At 48.6% G+C, this 19,613-nt stretch overlaps 1 protein-coding gene across 1 annotated transcript in view; it reads left to right on the top strand.

Annotated features, from left to right (window-relative positions):
* The first annotated feature begins 6,049 nt into the window (after window positions 1-6,049).
* frk (fyn-related Src family tyrosine kinase) overlaps window positions 6,050-19,613 on the top strand; it is a 35,707-nt gene continuing 22,143 nt past the window's right edge. The window contains exons 1-3 of the mRNA XM_061707387.1: window positions 6,050-6,663; window positions 13,909-14,030; window positions 18,818-18,981. Of these exons, the coding sequence (XP_061563371.1) occupies window positions 6,269-6,663; window positions 13,909-14,030; window positions 18,818-18,981 (681 nt within the window). The 5' untranslated portion in view covers window positions 6,050-6,268. The remainder of the gene's footprint in view (window positions 6,664-13,908; window positions 14,031-18,817; window positions 18,982-19,613) is intronic.

Here is a 19,613-nt window from a genome sequence, read left to right as displayed (position 1 = left end):
GGACCCACACCCCAGGACCAAGACCAGAGGACCCACACCAGAGGACCCACACCCCAGGACCCAGAACCCAGACCCCACACCAGAGGACCCACACCAGAGGACCCAGACCCCAGGACCCAGACCACAGAACCCACACCCCAGGACCCAGACCCCAGGACCCAGGCCCCAGGACCCAGACCAGAGGACCCAGACCACAGGACCCACACCCCAAGACCCAGACCACAGGACCCACACCAGAGGACCCAGACCACAGGACCCACACCCCAGGACCCAGACCACAGGACCCACACCAGAGGACCCAGACCACAGGACCCACACCCCAGGACCCAGACCACAGGACCCACACCAGAGGACCCAGACCACAGGACCCACACCCCAGGACCCAGGCCCCAGGACCCAGACCAGAGGACCCAGACCACAGGACCCACACCCCAAGACCCAGACCACAGGACCCACACCAGAGGACCCAGACCACAGAACCCACACCAGAGGACCCAGACCACAGGACCAACACCCCAGGACCCAGACCACAGGACCCACACCCCAGGACCCACACCACAGGACCCACATCCCAGGACCAAGACCAGAGGACCCACACCCCAGGACCCAGAACCCAGACCCCACACCAGAGGACCCACACCAGAGGACCCAGATCACAGGACCCAGACAAGAGGACCCAGACCACATGACCCAGACCAGAGGAGCTAAACCAGAGGACCCACACCAAAGGACCCAGACCAGAGGACCCAGACCCCAGGACCCAGAACAGAGGACCCAGACCACAGGATCCATACCAGAGGACCCAGACCAGAGGACCCAGACCAGAGGACCCAGACCAAAGGACCCACACCCCAGGACCCAGACCACAGGACCCAGACCAGAGGACCCAGACCACAGGACCCAGACCAGAGGACCCAGACCAGAGGACCCAGACCACAGGACCCAGACCAGAGGACCCAGACCCCAGGACCCAGACCACAGGACCCAGACCAGAGGACCCACACCAGAGGACCCAGACCGGAGGACCCACACCAGAGGACCCAGACCACAGGACCCAGACCCCAGGACCCACACCACAGGACCCACATCCCAGGACCAAGACCAGAGGACCCACACCCCAGGACCCAGAACCCAGACCCCACACCAGAGGACCCACACCAGAGGACCCAGACCCCAGGACCCAGACAATAGGACCCAGACCACATGACCCAGACCAGAGGAGCTAAACCAGAGGACCCAGACCAAAGGACCCAGACCAGAGGACCCAGACCCCAGGACCCAGACCACATGACCCAGACCAGAGGAGCTAAACCAGAGGACCCACACCAAAGGACCCAGACCAGAGGACCCAGACCCCAGGACCCAGAACAGAGGACCCAGACCACAGGATCCATACCAGAGGACCCAGACCAGAGGACCCAGACCAGAGGACCCAGACCACAGGACCCAGACCAGAGGACCCAGACCAGAGGACCCAGACCACAGGATCCATACCAGAGGACCCAGACCAGAGGACCCACACCCCAGGACCCAGACCACAGGATCCATACCAGAGGACCCAGACCACAGGACCCAGACCACAGGACCCAGACCACAGGACCCAGACCAGAGGACCCAGACCAGAGGACCCACACCAAAGGACCCAGACCACAGGACCCAGACCAGAGGACCCAGACCCCAGGACCCAGACCACAGGACCCAGACCGGAGGACCGACACCAGAGGACCCAGAACAGAGGACTCAGACCAGAGGACCCAGACCGGAGGACCGACACCAGAGGACCCAGACCGGAGGACCGACACCAGAGGACCCAGACCACAGGACCCAGACCACAGGACCCAGACCACAGGACCCACACCAGAGGACCCAGACCAGAGGACCCAGACCAGATGACCCACACCAGAGGACCCACACCCCAGGACCCAGACCAGAGGACCCAGACCAGAGGACCCACACCCCAGGACCCAGACCACAGGACCCAGATCAGAGGACCCAGACCAGAGGACCCAGACCAGAGGACCCACACCCCAGGACCCAGACCACAGGACCCACACCCCAGGACCCACACCACAGGACCCACACCCCAGGACCAAGACCAGAGGACCCACACCAGAGGACCCACACCCCAGGACCCAGAACCCAGGACCCAGACCACAGAACCCACACCCCAGGACCCAGACCCCAGGACCCAGACCAGAGGACCCAGACCACAGGACCCACACCAGAGGACCCAGACCACAGGACCCACACCCCAGGACCCAGACCACAGGACCCACACCAGAGGACCCAGACCACAGGACCCACACCCCAGGACCCAGACCACAGGACCCACACCAGAGGACCCAGACCACAGGACCCACACCCCAGGACCCAGACCACAGGACCCAGACCACAGGACCCACACCCCAGGACCCAGGCCCCAGGACCCAGACCAGAGGACCCAGACCACAGGACCCAGACCACAGGACCCACACCCCAGGACCCACACCCCAAGACCCAGACCACAGGACCCACACCAGAGGACCCAGACCACAGAACCCACACCAGAGGACCCAGACCACAGGACCAACACCCCAGGACCCAGACCACAGGACCCACACCCCAGGACCCACACCACAGGACCCACATCCCAGGACCCAGACCACAGGACCCAGACCACAGGACCCACACCCCAGGACCCACACCCCAAGACCCAGACCACAGGACCCACACCAGAGGACCCAGACCACAGAACCCACACCAGAGGACCCAGACCACAGGACCAACACCCCAGGACCCAGACCACAGGACCCACATCCCAGGACCAAGACCAGAGGACCCACACCCCAGGACCCAGAACCCAGACCCCACACCAGAGGACCCACACCAGAGGACCCAGACCCCAGGACCCAGACAATAGGACCCAGACCACATGACCCAGACCAGAGGACCCAGACCCCAGGACCCAGAACAGAGGACCCAGACCGGAGGACCCAGACCACAGGACCCAGACCACAGGACCCAGACCACAGGACCCAGACCACAGGACCCAGACCACAGGACCCAGACCGGAGGACCGACACCAGAGGACCCAGACCACAGGACCCAGACCACAGGACCGACACCAGAGGACCCAGACCAGAGGACCCAGACCGGAGGACCCAGACCACAGGACCCAGACCACAGGACCCAGACCACAGGACCCAGACCACAGGACCCAGACCACAGGACCCACACCAGAGGACCCAGACCAGAGGACCCAGACCAGATGACCCACACCAGAGGACCCACACCCCAGGACCCAGACCAGAGGACCCAGACCAGAGGACCCACACCCCAGGACCCAGACCACAGGACCCAGACCAGAGGACCCAGACCAGAGGACCCAGACCAGAGGACCCAGACCAGAGGACCCACACCCCAGGACCCAGACCAGAGGACCCAGACCACAGGACCCACACCCCAGGACCAAGACCAGAGGACCCAGACCAGAGGACCCACACCCCAGGACCCAGACCAGAGGACCCAGACCACAGGACCCACACCCCAGGACCAAGACCAGAGGACCCAGACCAGAGGACCCACACCCCAGGACCCAGACCACAGGACCCAGATCAGAGGACCCACACCCCAGGACCCAGACCAGAGGACCCAGACCACAGGACCAACACCCCAGGACCCAGACCACAGGACCCACACCCCAGGACCAAGACCAGAGGACCCACACCAGAGGACCCACACCCCAGGACCCAGAACCCAGGACCCAGACCACAGAACCCACACCCCAGGACCCAGACCCCAGGACCCAGACCAGAGGACCCAGACCACAGGACCCAGACCACAGGACCCACACCAGAGGACCCAGACCACAGGACCCACACCAGAGGACCCAGACCACAGGACCCACACCCCAGGACCCAGACCACAGGACCCACACCAGAGGACCCAGACCACAGGACCCACACCCCAGGACCCAGACCACAGGACCCAGACCACAGGACCCACACCCCAGGACCCAGACCACAGGACCCACACCCCAGGACCCAGGCCCCAGGACCCAGACCAGAGGACCCAGACCACAGGACCCACACCCCAAGACCCAGACCACAGGACCCACACCAGAGGACCCAGACCACAGGACCCACACCCCAGGACCCAGACCACAGGACCCACACCCCAGGACCCAGGCCCCAGGACCCAGACCAGAGGACCCAGACCACAGGACCAACACCCCAGGACCCAGACCACAGGACCCACATCCCAGGACCAAGACCAGAGGACCCACACCCCAGGACCCAGAACCCAGACCCCACACCAGAGGACCCACACCAGAGGACCCAGATCACAGGACCCAGACAAGAGGACCCAGACCACATGACCCAGACCAGAGGAGCTAAACCAGAGGACCCACACCAAAGGACCCAGACCAGAGGACCCAGACCCCAGGACCCAGAACAGAGGACCCACACCCCAGGACCCAGACCAGAGGACCCAGACCACAGGACCCAGACCAGAGGACCCAGACCCCAGGACCCAGACCACAGGACCCAGACCAGAGGACCCAGACCAGAGGACCCAGACCAGAGGACCCAGACCACAGACCAGAGGACCCAGACCACAGACCAGAGGACCCAGACCAGAGGACCCACACCAGAGGACCCAGACCAGAGGACCCAGACCAGAGGACTCAGACCACAGGACCCAGACCAGAGGACCCAGACCACATGACCCAAACCACAGGACCCAGACCCCAGGACCCAGACCACAGGGCCCAGACCACAGGGCCCAGACCACAGGACCCAGACCAGAGGACCCAGACCAGAGGACCCAGACCAGAGGACCCACACCAGAGGACCCAGACCAGAGGACCCAGAGCACAGGACCCAGACCACAGGACCCACACCAGAGGACCCACACCAGAGGACCCAGACCACACAAACCACAAATTGCCCAAACCAGCACAAACGATTGAGAATATTTTCACTGAGTTTTGCGTGGGGTGGCGGGGCAGCTTCACGCAGGTCTTGCTGGCGACCATAACTTGCTTATCAGAAAGACGTGGTTGGTGTAGACACTTGTCACTCAAACATGCCTGACCCTGCTGACCAATGGGGAAGCATCCGCCCACTGCGGGATGCTTGTGTCAAAATGATTCAATAAAAAACAACTTCAAATCTTATTTCACTTCAATCAAAAAAAAAAATCACTTCAAATCGAAACAAATATTTTCATTCCAAAAAAAAATTGTTCAAATGCAATTTTTTGGGTCTCAAATATTTTTTGGCATGCACACACTTTTTTTCTTGGATTGAAAATATTTTTTTCGATTTGAAGTTTTTTTTTTATTGAAAATATTTATTTCCTTTTTGAAGCAACTTCTTTTTTGAATAAATGATAAAGACACAAATGTCCTACCCATAATATGGCTCACACACAAAAAAACACTACTTCAATCAAAAAAGTTGCTTCAAACAAAAAACCTTCACTTCTATCAAAGAAAACATTTCTAGTCAAAGAAAAACAGTGTTCAAATGCATTTTTTTGAGTCTCAAATATTCTTTTGCATTCAAACACGTTTTTTCTTTGATTGAAATCATTTTTATTGATTGAAGTGAATTTTTTTTAAATTGAAAATATATTTTTTCATTGAAGCAATCTTTTTTTTTATTGAATAATTAAGACACAAATCTACCTCCATAGAGATGGAGATGTCAATTTCCCCGAGGGAACCTCCCAAAGGGATTAAAGTCGTCTGAATATGAATCTGAATCTGAATATATAATGTACAGACACATGGTGATCTCATGGATAAAGAAACTTTAAGGGACGTATTTACGGGGCTATAATAGTCTGCTGGGTATTTTTATTTTTAACATTTGCACGGTAGTCCGGTCCGGAGGGGGCGTGGCGTCACCGTGGAGGTGAGCGTAGCCCCGCCCCTTCCCGTGGCGGTGAGCGTAGCCCCGCCCCTTCCAGTGCAGGTGAGCGCAGGTGGGCGTAGCCCCGCCCCCTTCCAGTGGAGGTGAGCGTAGCCCCGCCCCCTTCCTCAGGTGCAGGTGATTGATTCAAACCTGGGCAGAAAAGGAATTCGCTCGACCGGGGTGGTGGTTTACCTACTGCTGGGTGTTTCTGAGGGCAAAGACCAGTCCAGAGAGCAGCTCTAACCCGCAGAGGGTTCATCAAACCCAGCTCCCCCGCGGACCATGAGCGGGTCCTGAGACCGGAGCGGAGCAGCTTTCCCCCCCGTGTTTATTCTCACCATGACCGGCTGATCTTGCCGACCCCGACCATGGAGATGCGACAGCGGCTTTCCGCGTGCTGGGAGCGCTTTACCGGCTGTTTCCACAAGTCCTCCCCCGGGAAGCGGGCGGACATAGTGATAGTGAACCCGGGGACCGGGGACGGGGACCGGTCCTCCCCCAGCCCGGCCCCCGCTCCAGCCCCGGCCCTGGCCAGACCCCTGCCCTCGCCCCCCCCCGGGGGGGACCTGTACGTGGCCCTATATGACTACTCGGCCCGCACCGAGCAGGACCTGAGCTTCTCCGCCGGGGACCGGCTGCAGGCGCTGGACTGCAGCGCCGGGGACTGGTGGTTCGCCCGGGGGGTGACCGGGGTGTCGGCCCAGCAGCAGGGATACATCCCCGCCAACTACGTGGCGCCCGTGGAGAGCATCGACGCAGAACCGTGAGTGGACCTGACTGGGACTGATCATTAACAAACCTGCAGGAAAAAAGTTATTATTGATCAGCAGGACGAGCCAGAGTCACCCGGACAGTACTCGAGTTGTAAAAAAAAAAATCAGGGGGGTGGTGGATTTTATCATATGGGGACAGATAATTTGTGCTGATTACAAATAATATATTACAAATAATAGCAGTGACCAAAACACCTGCAGAAATACTGCAGGAATGACATAGCAGCAGTTAACTGCAGCCTTCTGTAAGCTTTAAATATCCACTGGGCTTACATCAAATACATCAAAACAACAATAAAAAACAGTTTTCTAAACTTATCAATATGACTCTCTCCTTCACAGAATAAGTAGAATGGATCACTGCAAAAAACTCTAAATCTTAAGAAGAATATTTGTCTTATTTCTAGTTAACATTTTCACCTGTTTCAAGTAGATTTTCACTTGAAGATTGTTTTGCTTGTAATGAGAAGATAAATCTTGTCCCACTGGCAGATTTTCCTACTTATTTAAAGTGAAAATTTACTTGAAACAGGTGAAAATTGTCAAATAAGTTATTTTTCTGGGTGATGACTCTAAATGTTGAAATAGCAATTAAACCACATTCATTGATGAAATGACACAAGGGATGGAAAGGAGGGATGGCAGTTTTACAAGGGGGGAGGATTTGGACCGTTTTTATTTCAGGGGGGATGATTTGGACCGTTTTTATTTCAGGGGGGATGATTTGGACCGTTTTTATTTCAGGGGGGATGACATCCCTCCACATCCCCCCTCAACTCCAGTACTGCACCCAGAACCTTCACTTCCGATGACCCGGTTCCAGGGTCCAGTCAGCCGGTTCCGGCGTCAGCTGGCGCAGCTTTTTTGATTGGACTCTGTACCGTGGAAGTCTGTGCACGACTCCCACGACGCTTGGAACCGGGGCTTTGGTGACACCGGCATTGATTCTGCAGTCTGTTTCAAGTCCAAACAGAAACAGCAGAAACTGTTGAACAGTAACGGAGCAGGTGGAAGTCGGATTGTGAACATCTTGCTGGGAAAATCCACCTGAAAGTAAAAAAGCCCTTGTTCCGGAAGGTGGTGACCTGTTGGTCCCAGCATGTGGGGGTTTAGTTTGTGTGTTTTATCTTTTATCATTGGTTCGTCTGAAGCCAAAACATAAAACGGGCCAGTAATCAATCCACTAATTAACTGGTCGCCCAATCAATGGATCAGCTGGGATATCAGTGTATTTTCAGCATCTTAACAAAGTGGTTGTTTGGTGCCACATCAGGATCGGGGCAGATGTTTTACACAGAACTCCAGAAATGATTACAGGATCCTGTTTGTTTTTGATTGACAGCAGTGATAATTTCAACTCTTCAGATTAATCTGGTGGTAGGCTAAATACTGAGGAAAAACACGACATGTTTGAATATTTGGAGTGGTTAGCAAAGACGTTGTACATGTCATGTTTTTGAAAGGGACTTTAGCCTTTATTCTAAGGTGAATATGAGTTTGTCTGACGCTCAACAGATTTACTCTGACAGTGATTTGTCCTCTGATTGAAGCGTTTTGCGGTTGCACAAACGTCCCACGGCTATTATTTGTCATGTCAGAGCCGAGGGACTGTAAAGGGTGATAACAGGCCGAGTGTTTCCGTCTGGAGTTTGAAATGATGGATGAAGTCCGGGCTCGAACAAAGTCGATCATTACGAGACCAGGAAGTGAAGGTTCTCAGGTTAATGATTCCCATGACGGGAACAATGGTACAGTAAAACCATTTTTGGCATTTCTTAGACCATCTGGAGCTCAACTACTTCCTGGTGCACTTGGACATAAACTGGTTGTGCAACAAAAGTGAACGTAGCTGTCGCTAACCAGTTCAGCAGTAGTAGATTGTTGGATATTAACCCTAATCAGAAAGGTGTGTCTTTTCCTTTTATTGCCGTCCGCAGCTTAATAACTGGAAAGGCGACGTCATGGAAACAGGTGTTGGTGGAGTGTTTTGCACCCGGCAGGTCGCTGGTGATCTGGTTTTTCCTGCTTTGTTTAAAAGATTGAGAGCCGTTCAGTGTTTCCTGGTTTCAGCGCCGACCCGGCTGCGGAGCAGGAATGTTTCATAACGCAGCGGTGACAAATCACGGCGTCCTGATCCACATCTGCAGCCGTGATACACATCTGCAGACGAGCGTTCACCGGTGACGGGTGGAATGTTGTCGGCTGTTCAGTCCGACGCAGTCGTAGCCGTTGGTTTATCTGAAATATTTTAAAGTGTCATTTGATAATTAAATGTACTTTATTTATACGGCCCTTTACAGCCACCTCCAGGTGAGCCAAAGTGCTTTACAGAATAAAACGTACAGAAATACAACATACAATCATAAGACAGAGCAGTAAAAAGTGTCACCACACTACTGGGTATTAAAAGCCATTCTAAATAAATAGGTTTTAAGCCTTGATTTAAACAGAGTCAGGTCAGAGATGGTGCGTAAGTTGCAGGGGAGCTTGTTCCAATTGAAAAGGCTCGGTCACCCCAATTAAATATTACTGGACTTTTTAAAAATGTACCAGAACCTTTCATAGCAAGTATTGCGACTGAAGTACGCAAATACCTCCCCGGTAAAAAGTTGGGCCCGAAGATGGACAGTCCATGACGGGAATAGGTCACACAAGGGCTGAAGATAAACATAAAAGTTTTTACATTTTCTGTTCTTGAAAAAAAATGTTAGAAGCACCACATTGATTTTATTTTCCCTTTTTTAAAGTAAAAAAGGGCTACACAAAACAAGGAATTCTTCAGAAGTTTATTTATTTAATAAATAAGATGGACAAAAGCAGCCTTTCACTGTTGGAGTGAATAAAGTCGAATCTTATAAAAAATGTAGTCAAAGTTTCAAGATAAAGAGTAGGCCTGTGTTGAAAAAAAAATCGATTTTCTGATTCTAAATCGATTCTCATATTAATTCCTAAAAATCGATTTGTATGTCTAAAGATGGATGTATTTTTTTTTTTATCATTACATTACAACTTTTGGTATTTTTGTGTTATGCCCAAAAAAGGATGTTTTGTTAGGCACATTGTTTTTGCCTTTAAATATGTTTAAAGGTATGAAAATATTACAATTTTCAGTTATAATTGCATACATTGTCTATATTTCATTACTTTATATACTGTCTTGGGGTCACATTTGCATAAAATGCTAAAACCAAATTCTCAAAAATTAAAACGGAATCTGGGAAAGAATAAAACCGATTTCATACCTGTTTCCTCCCTGGATGTGTTTGATCATTCTGACCCATACAATGTTTCTGAAAGCAGTTCTATCAGCATTCTGGGAGCTGATTGGTCCTTACAGCATCATTAGCTGCAATACTTGCTGTTGAATCTCAGTAAAATACAAGTACTAATATGTTGCAGAACTACAGTCATATAATTCATGCAACAGCTCAAAAAACAGTTATAACAACACTAACCCAAATCAATATCGGAATCTGATCGATTCTTGACATTTGAATCGATCCCCAGCCCTGATAAAGAGTAACAGGGAGCAGGTGTCACATCTGGGTTGCTGGTGTTTTATGCACGAACAGGCTTTAGGCCTGTAGACGTGCACTTAATTAGCAGAGGGGTGAATTTCCTGCATCCGTAAAGACCCTGGGCCTGGTTACCGTGGCTACCGGCTGGTTGGTCCTGAGTGATGGACTGCTAGTAAACAGCCCATCACCGTCTTGACCACGTCAAGTTTTTAAGTTTTTTTTTTTCTTCAATTTACTTTTTACTTTAAATGAGGATGTTTTGGTTTCGGTGAGCTCAGGGTCATGTTATTTTGTCACCTCAGATGATGGGATTATTGGCAAGATCCATTCAGGTAAATCCCCCACTGCTTTTAAATCTTTACTAAAAACATTCCTTTTTTGAAAAGCTTTTATTGTGGTGTGAATATTATTAATTTCAGACTGGGTTATTACTGTCTTATGTTCTCATCCACTATGCACTGTAATTTTATCTTGATGTTTGATCTTATTGTTCTTGGGAAGAACTTTGTAACTTTAAGAAAGGTGCTATATAAATAAAGTTTATTATTATATTATTGTCATGAGAAGGGCAGCGTCTTATAGTTCAAAGTTCAGTATAAACACACCAGTGATACAACCTTCATTTTAGTACATCCTGGAATATTTTAACTTTATTATGCTTGCAATGATCTAATGTTGGCTTTACTATACCGATGCTTGCAGTACAACATTTGCTTTAATGTGAGTTTGCAATAATTTCCTAAATTGTTTGTATTTATTCTGTTAAATATTGGAATCTGTCATAATCAGATTTAGTGGGTCGGACCAGAGCCGGATTAACGCAAAGGCAGACTAGGCACGTGCCTAGGGCCCGACAGGGGGGGGGCCCAGACAGAGGGACAAAAAAAAAAAAGATTTTTTTTTTTTTTTTTTTTTGTCTGCACACATATTAATGGTTGATAACATGCCGGTAAAAACCTAAGGCATATATATATATGTGCATTATTACTATATTTAGTATACATACATATATATATACGCATACATACGCACAGGGCCGCCGCAAGGGATGTGCGAACCGTGCGACCGCACGGGGCCTGGCGCCCCAAGGGGCCTGGCGCCCCAAGGGGCCTGGCGCTATGGGCCGTTTTTTTTTTTTCCCCAATTTTTTTTTTTTTCCTTATAAATATCAACAGTCACGTTCCATTACGGACCTAAATGTGTACTAGTCTGTGCATATCAATAAATATATGTGCAATAATGACGCGTGTCTGTTGTTCAATACAACTGATCAGACTAAGCGCAGACACAAGCTGCTCTGATCCAGACGGGTGGAGTTGGAACAAACTGTCACACAATGTCGAGAGAACGAGACAGATTAAGGAAATTTCCATCAGGGGATGAAAAAAGAAAAAAACAAAAGAAAATGGAAGAGTTTAATGCCTCTCTGAAAGGCACGTTTGATAAATTTGTTACAAAAATCACCGATCCGCCCGGGTCTCAAGCAGCCGTGGGGCTCCGCGTCGAGGCAAGAGATGATGATGAGGCAGGGGAAGGTATCCAGTATTTTGCTAATTGGAGAGTTAAAATTGCGCATATAGACACCCGATCCGACCCGAAAAACCCAAAAATTTCGAGCGCGCGCGCGCTCGCTACGCTCACGCGCGAGGGCCCCCCTGGCTGTTTCACACAGGGCCTCGCAAATCTCTCAAACGGCTCTGCATACGCATACACATACATACATACATATACACATACAGACATACGGTACATACTACAGCACACTTTGTCTTACTGCAAATTGTATTGGTCTTTGTAGATTTTACTTCTTATTTAACTATTCAATTTAATCAACACATTTAATTAAGATTTTCTGCAAAATGCTCACAATCGATAAGATAAGGATAATTTACTAGCATTTAATAGAGCATTGTGCATTGTGTCCTATCTCAAACCTGCCCTTCATTTCCAAGATCCTCGAGAAAATAGTCGCTGCACAACTCCAGCACCATTTATCACTTAACAACCTGTATGAACAATTCCAGTCTGGCTTCCGCCCCCTCCATAGCACCGAAACTGCACTTGTAAAAATAACCAACGACCTCCTCATGGCAGCTGATTCTGGTTTACTCACTATCCTCATCCTCCTTGACCTGAGTGCGGCCTTCGACACCATCAGCCACCCCACCCTCCTCAATAGACTTCGCGCCATCGGCATCACCCACACTCCTCTAAACTGGTTCACTTCCTACCTCACAAGCCGCACTCAGTTCATTCAACTTAAATCTTTCACATCCCAGCCTTCCCCTGTCACTTCAGGTGTGCCCCAGGGCTCTGTCCTGGGGCCCCTCCTTTTCATCATCTATCTTCTCCCCCTCTGCAACATCTTCCGTAAGTACAACATCAGCTTTCACTGCTACGCGGATGACACCCAGCTCTACCTCTCCAGTAAGCCCACCTCCACCCTCCCACCTTCGTCCCTCGCTGACTGCCTAACCGATATCAAATCCTGGTTCTCTTCCAACTTCCTCAAACTAAACAGTGACAAAACCGAGGTCCTCCTCATTGGTTCTAAATCAACACTATCCAAAACCGACAGTTTCCCTATACTCATTGACAACTCCACTGTTTCCCCCTCCCCACAGGTCAAGAGTCTGGGTGTCATCCTCGACAGTACCCTATCTTTTCATTCTCATATCAACAATATTACCCGGTCCGCTTATTTCCACCTGCGCAACATCAACCGCCTCCGCCCCTCCCTCACCCCCACACCACTTCTATTCTTGTGCATAGCCTCGTCACTTCTCGCCTTGATTACTGTAACTCTCTCCTCTCCGGTGTCATTCACAAATTCCTCCACAAACTCCAGTTAGTTCAGAATTCAGCTGCCCGCATCATCTCAAGGACCCCATCCATCAACCACATCACCCCTGTCCTACAACAGCTCCACTGGCTTCCAATAAAACACAGAATCGACTTCAAAATCCTTCTCCTAACGTTTAAGTCAATCCACAACCTTGCCCCTCCCTACCTGTCGGACCTCCTCCACGTCGCCACGCCCTCACGCACCCTCAGATCCTCCTCCTCCATCCACCTGACTGTTCCACCTGCCCGTCTTGCCACCATGGGGAGCAGAGCATTCAGCCGCTCTGCTCCCCGTCTCTGGAACAGCCTACCACCGGATCTCAGGAACACCACCTCACTCCCTCACTTCAAATCCAAACTGAAAACCCACCTGTTCAGAACTGCCTTCTCCCTCTGACCCCACTTGCACTGTGTCGTTGTGTCGTTGTTGTGGTTTTTTATTCTGAGTATTTGTTTACCCCCTAGCTTTTATTATTGTGTTACACTGTTTTTAACTATTGTACGGCGACCTTGAGTGCTCAGAAAGGCGCCTTCAAATAAAATGTATTATTATTATTATTATTATTATTAATAACGTATAAATAATAAAAATCTAAAGATAGTCTGATAGACTGTTTAATATACAACACATGACTTATTTTGGAATACAAAGAGCCAACTTGACTATGACTTTGCTATGTAAAATGTGAATTAAGTTTTATTAGTAACTTTGGTAAGTTTAAGATTTCATAAATAACATCGATGGAGGGGGGCCCAAAAATCACAGGCTGCCTAGTGTAGTCCATTTATTTAATCCGGCTCTGGGTCGGACCACTTGAAGTTTTCTCGTCATCTTGCTGAACGTCTGAAACCGTTTTACTCTTCGGTGTTTAGGTGGTATTTCGCAGACACAAAGAGGGTGGATGCTGAGAAGATGCTGATGGCCGACGGGAACCTGCATGGAGCCTTCCTCATCAGACAACGGGAGAGTGAGAAGGGACAGCTCTCCCTTTCAGGTGAGACCAATAATGGCACTTTTCCACCAGCACCTACTCGGCTCTACTTATCTCAACTTGGCCTGGTTTCTTTTCCATAACAATTCAGCACCTGGAGCATCAAAATGGTTGGAACGAAGCTGCTGTGACGTATTTGATTGTATGATCTAAACGAAGAAGACAACAACACTAAAGATGTAGAACCTGGAGGAGATGATAAATGTGCTGCTGGGTCTGTGGCTTGTGTTCGATATCAAGTTAAAAAATGAGAGTATTAGCTGGGAGGGAATATGTCAGAAATCATGAAAATCTTTCACTTGGTGACAAGTTTTTGATATTTGGCATGGTGGTAGTTATGGACATAAGGTTTCCAGAAACCACCGCAAACAATTTGGGATTGTTGTATACTGTCACTTTCTCTACTTTTTTGGTGCTAGGAATTCAATTCTGAGATAAATTTCCTATTTCAAGGTCATGTTGAAGGTCAAATTTGATTTTCAATGTCATATTTTGCCCAAAAAACTCTAGAATTAAGTCACATAGATTATAGAGGCTCTAGATCCTATTTTCACCCCCAAGGAATGCAGTTTTCTGTTTATTGGACAGGTCACTATCACTGTAGTGTCAATAATCTGATTGGATGAGAACAGTGGCTTCATTCATTCATTCATTCAGGCTTAAGATGAACAGAACCTCAGAACTAAGTCACAGTGAAAGAATAGGATTTTATTAAAATAACACAAACTTCAGCTGTGCATATTTAAACTCAACACCTACAATTCTGCCTCTATCGCCTTATTGCTTTTTGATTCATTTTGAATTTTCTGCGAACCGGCCACTAGGGGTGTCCCAATTTGTTTGCAGTGATTTTTGAAAACCTTATCTCTATAACTAATATATCACGAAGTGCACGATTTTCATGAATTCCCTCTCAGCTATAAAGAAGCTTCAAGCGGCGACGCTTTTTAGTTTGTCTCTGCGCTGCTGAAAGTCAGCTGGAGCTGTGAGTAGCTATGAAGTGACAGAGCTCCTGGTGGATCTGGTCGTTCCTTATCGCCCGTCTAGATCCCTTTTCTTAATTCTCTCCTCAGGCACCAGATTTATGAACATCTGCACCTCAGATTTGGATCACCAAACACACTTTTGAATAAAATGAACAAGAAGCCGTCAGTCTCTCTTTCTCTGATTTCCTCCTCCTGACTTAGACGTCTGACTCCAACCCCCCGACCAATCGGTGGCCTGTAGTGTGATGATGTCAGATACAGCTGACTCAGCAGCTTAGAACCTCGGTAGAATAGTTACAGAAAAAGTATCTACTCTGTACGTTAGACCCCTAGTGGAAAAGTGCAAAGTCGAGTCGGGCTGAGTAGGTACTAGTGGAAAAGCGCCTCCTGGAGGACTTTACCTCTCATCTGTCTCTTGTTTCGTGACATCTCTCAGTGAAATCTCTACATTTATTCATGAACACCAGACATAATCAGATTTTCATTTTCATTCGTATGTAAAGGCGGTTCATAAATGGATTTTTAAGACCCGAGCGATTGTCTGTGAGGCTGAACGTCGTCCCCCAGTTTGCTTTAGTCGGGTCATCTCCACAGGCTTTCATATGGAGCTAGAACAGTCTCATAATTGACAAATGCACAGGACAAGTTTTACAAATGCACAGACCGATTTGCAAATACACACACCGTTTCACACATGCACAGAACAATTCACACGTGCGTAGGACAAGATATACAAATGTATTTTTGATGCACACACAAATATAACCTGATTTACAAACGTTTTTTTTTGTCTGTGAGCTGTGCTGGATTTGCGTGTGACTTTTGAGACTCCCCTGACGTGACTCGATCCACAAATACGTTTTTTTTTTTAACACGGAAGGAACTGCAACCAATCAGATGTTTTCCTTTGTTCCAGCCAATCATAAGAGCGCACCCCACGTGGAGGACGCAGAGCAGTGGATAAAACACGACTTACTCGTCTAAACCAATCACATTAAAGGGGCGGATACACCTGCTGTTTGAACTGCGTCAGCGCCGTTCGCTTAAAAAAGTGATTAATATTTCTAGTTGGTGGAGTAAAGATAAATAAACAGCAACAGGAGATAAAAGATAAATAAACAGGATGGAGAGGAGATCACTGTTCTGCTTTTCTTGTGATCTCAGTAAAGAAAACAGCGCGATCAGAGATGGTTTGTCAGGCCGTTCAACCAGAGCCGTCAGGAGACTGCACTCCAAGTCCTGCCGATGCAGCAACTGATGATGAGAAACAGCAGAGATATTAAGCCTATGTATTTGAACTACAGGTGTCTTTCAGGAGAACGAGCCTGTTGCCAGCGAGCCAGCAATATTCCCCCCCGTCAAATGACGGGGGGGAATATTGCTGCAGGTCGCATTCTGGCTCTGGCCGCGAGTGGCGCTGGTCCCGGTCAGACACCAGCTGACCACAGTGACCAGACGTGGAGGTCAGAAACAAGCAGCTGTTATCCTCACATTTATGATGTGACGTTGCCACCACACAGAGACAAACATGTGTCAAAACAGCGGTGGCAGATCAACACATTCCCGGTGCAGAGTCATGCTCATGGGAAGATGCAGCCGTGATGATGCTGTTCGGGGTTTAGCCCACCGATCATCAAACATCTGAGCTGGATACAGAAGTTCTTCGGTTATCAGTCGACTGATATCGACTTTACTCCAGATATTTCGGTAAATTAATCTCCTGATATGCGCGTGCTCGCTCCACCTGGCCGCTGCAGCTCGTTCCCGTCAGATAGAAGGATGACGGCCAGCTCTCTGCTGCGGTCCGTCTGGTTCTGAATCAGCGGGACAATACCGTGTGACACATAGTCAAACCAAACGGAGCAAATACATAAATATCTCTGCTGTTTCTCATCAGTTGCTGCATCGGCAGGACTTGGAGTGCAGTCTCCTGATGGCTCTGGTTGAACGGCCCAACAAACCATCTCAGATTGCGCTGTTTTCTTTACCGAGATCACAAGAAAATCAGAACAGTGATCTCCTCTCCATCCTGTTTATTTATCTTTTATCTCCTGTTGCTGTTTATTTATCTTTACTCCACCAACTCGAAATATTAATCACTTTTCTAAGCGAACGCAATTCAAACAGCAGGTGTTTCCGCCCCTTTAATCTGATTGTTTGCAGATCCTTCGGTGTTAAAAAAAAAAACGTATTTGTGGATCGAGTCACGTCAGGGGAGTCTCAAAAGTCACACGCAAATCCAGTGCAGCTCACAGACAAAAACACGTTTTGTAAATCAGGTTATATTTGTGTGTGCATCAAAAATACATTTGTGTATCTTGTCCTACGCACGTGTGAATTGTTCTGTGCATGTGTGAAACGGTGTGTGTTGTCCTGTGCATTTGTCAATTATGAGACTGTTCTAGCTCCATACTTTCAAGCCTGTCACGTTTCACGCTTTCAACAGCCCGTTTCCAAACACAGCTTGCGGGTTTGTCCTCTTTCAGCGTAAAAGCTTCCTTCAGAAGATAAGATGACATGCACCTTTCAAAGTTCCTGTTTTCTCTGAAGCCTTTACCTTCTCGAGAGATACTTGCCTGACTGCTTGTTAGTTCCTGAAGCATCTGGCTTTTATGGGATGATTCAAGTGAGTAGCTACGCTGAACTGGCCGGGCATCGGAGAACCTGTCTGCGCTGTTGGTTACGTAACCAAGGTAACAAAGCATTCTCTGGATATGCTGAACCGGTTTTGCAACACACGCCATGAACATGCTTAAGCACCGAAACTGTATAAATACTGATGAACAGAGAAGTTACGTCATTGAAATCTCTTCACTGTCACTGGAAGTTGAAAAATGCTTCAAAAGAGCCACGCGACATGCAGATCGGTGCCTTTGTCTTCATACGACTCAGCGCCAGAGGGGACACGCCTTTTTTAGCCTGAATGCATGCATGCATTCTTTTTTTTTTTTTTTAGGCAAAAACTTTTTTTTTGTTTTACTGCTAGTCTACAAATCACTGAATGGCCTTGGACCAAAATCCATGCTTGATCTGTTGGTTCCTATGAAGCTCCCAGACCCCTGAGGTTCATCTGGATCTGTTAGTTCCTATGAAGTTCCCAGACCCCTGAGGTTCATCTGGATCTGTTAGTGCCTATGAAGCTCCCAGACCCCTGAGGTTCATCTGGATCTGTTAGTTCCTATGAAGCTCCCAGACCCCTGAGGTTCATCTGGATCTGTTAGTTCCTGTGAAGCTTCCAGACCCCTGAGGTTCATCTGGATCTGGTTTGTTGTGGTTCCAGAACCAGAACCAGCAAGGTTCAGCAGCGTTCAGTTATTCTGCTCCTCACCGGTGGAACAAACTTCCAGGCCTAAAAACATTGTTTACTCAAGCGTACTCTTACATTAAATACTTATGATTCTTTTTTAAACGCGCAAAGTTACACTAGTTATGGATAAGCCCTGAATGCAGGAATAGTCAAATTGGTTTGATTCACCGCACGAATCGGCACAGATTACTTTTGTACTACTGTATTTGACCCGGTCTTTGTACGTTTTGACCGTATAGAAACGTACAGTAATTCTTGCCATTGTAAGAATGAGATGTACCTGCTGTACTGAACTGCCCTGACTTTTTAACAACTTGTGCTTTTTATTATTTTACCTATTTTCTTATCATTTTATTTAATTTTATTTGTTATTTACTGTTTAATTGTGTCTTGTCGCTTTTAATGTTGATGTAAAGCACTTTGAATTACCTTGTGTTGAATTGTGCTAGACAAATAAACTTGCCTAGGGATTAATGCAGGGTTCTCTTCTCTTCCAGTGCTGGATGATGGAATAGTGAAGCATTACAGGCTGAGAAAGACTGATAATGGTCAGTACTTCGTGACCAGGCAGCAGTCGTTTTTAACCCTGAAGGAGTTGGTGGAATACTACTCCAAACAGGCTGCCGGCCTCTGCGTGCGTCTGGGTGAACCGTGCAAGAAGGTAAAATCCCATGATCACATGATCCCACGATGGAAGCATTTGTGGCCAATCCCAATGTTCACCCTACTTTCTACCACTAGCCCTCACTCACTACCACTAGCCCTCACTCACTACCACTAGCCCTAAAAATGAAGCCACAGGCGTAGGGCCCTTGTAATCTTCCCTAGTGATTGGGACACCACTTGCTACGTCACTGCGTGGTTTACGTTCGGGTACGTAAGCGACTGCGTAGTTACGTTTGCACATACGTCACACCATATCAGGAAGCTGAGAGCCAAAATTTCAGCTGTAGCGCTGTTAATAGGCCACTTTATGAAGTTTTAATATTTTTTCAGGCGTAAAAGTAACCGTTAAGATCCCCAACCTGGGCTCAGTTTATCCAAATAACGCCTGTTAAGAAATTTGATCCGATGTTTTCGGGGATGAGAAGAGCCGCCGGCGATTTATTGTTCCGCGTTAAATCGACTAACGCGTGTAACGCGGAACCATAAATCAGCCTTTATTCTGGCGAGATCTGAAGATACAACGCAACAACGAGCAAACGAGTGATTATGTACATTCACTGAGTGAATATTATGAAAGTAAAATATATATTTCTCACTAGAAATGTAATCAAAACGCATTTTTATGCA

The sequence above is a fragment of the Cololabis saira genome, chromosome 18, assembly GCF_033807715.1.
Source record: "Cololabis saira isolate AMF1-May2022 chromosome 18, fColSai1.1, whole genome shotgun sequence".
Lineage (NCBI taxonomy): Eukaryota > Metazoa > Chordata > Actinopteri > Beloniformes > Belonidae > Cololabis > Cololabis saira.
Note: the sequence above shows the minus strand (reverse complement) of the source record. Positions and strands in the feature narration are given on the sequence as shown.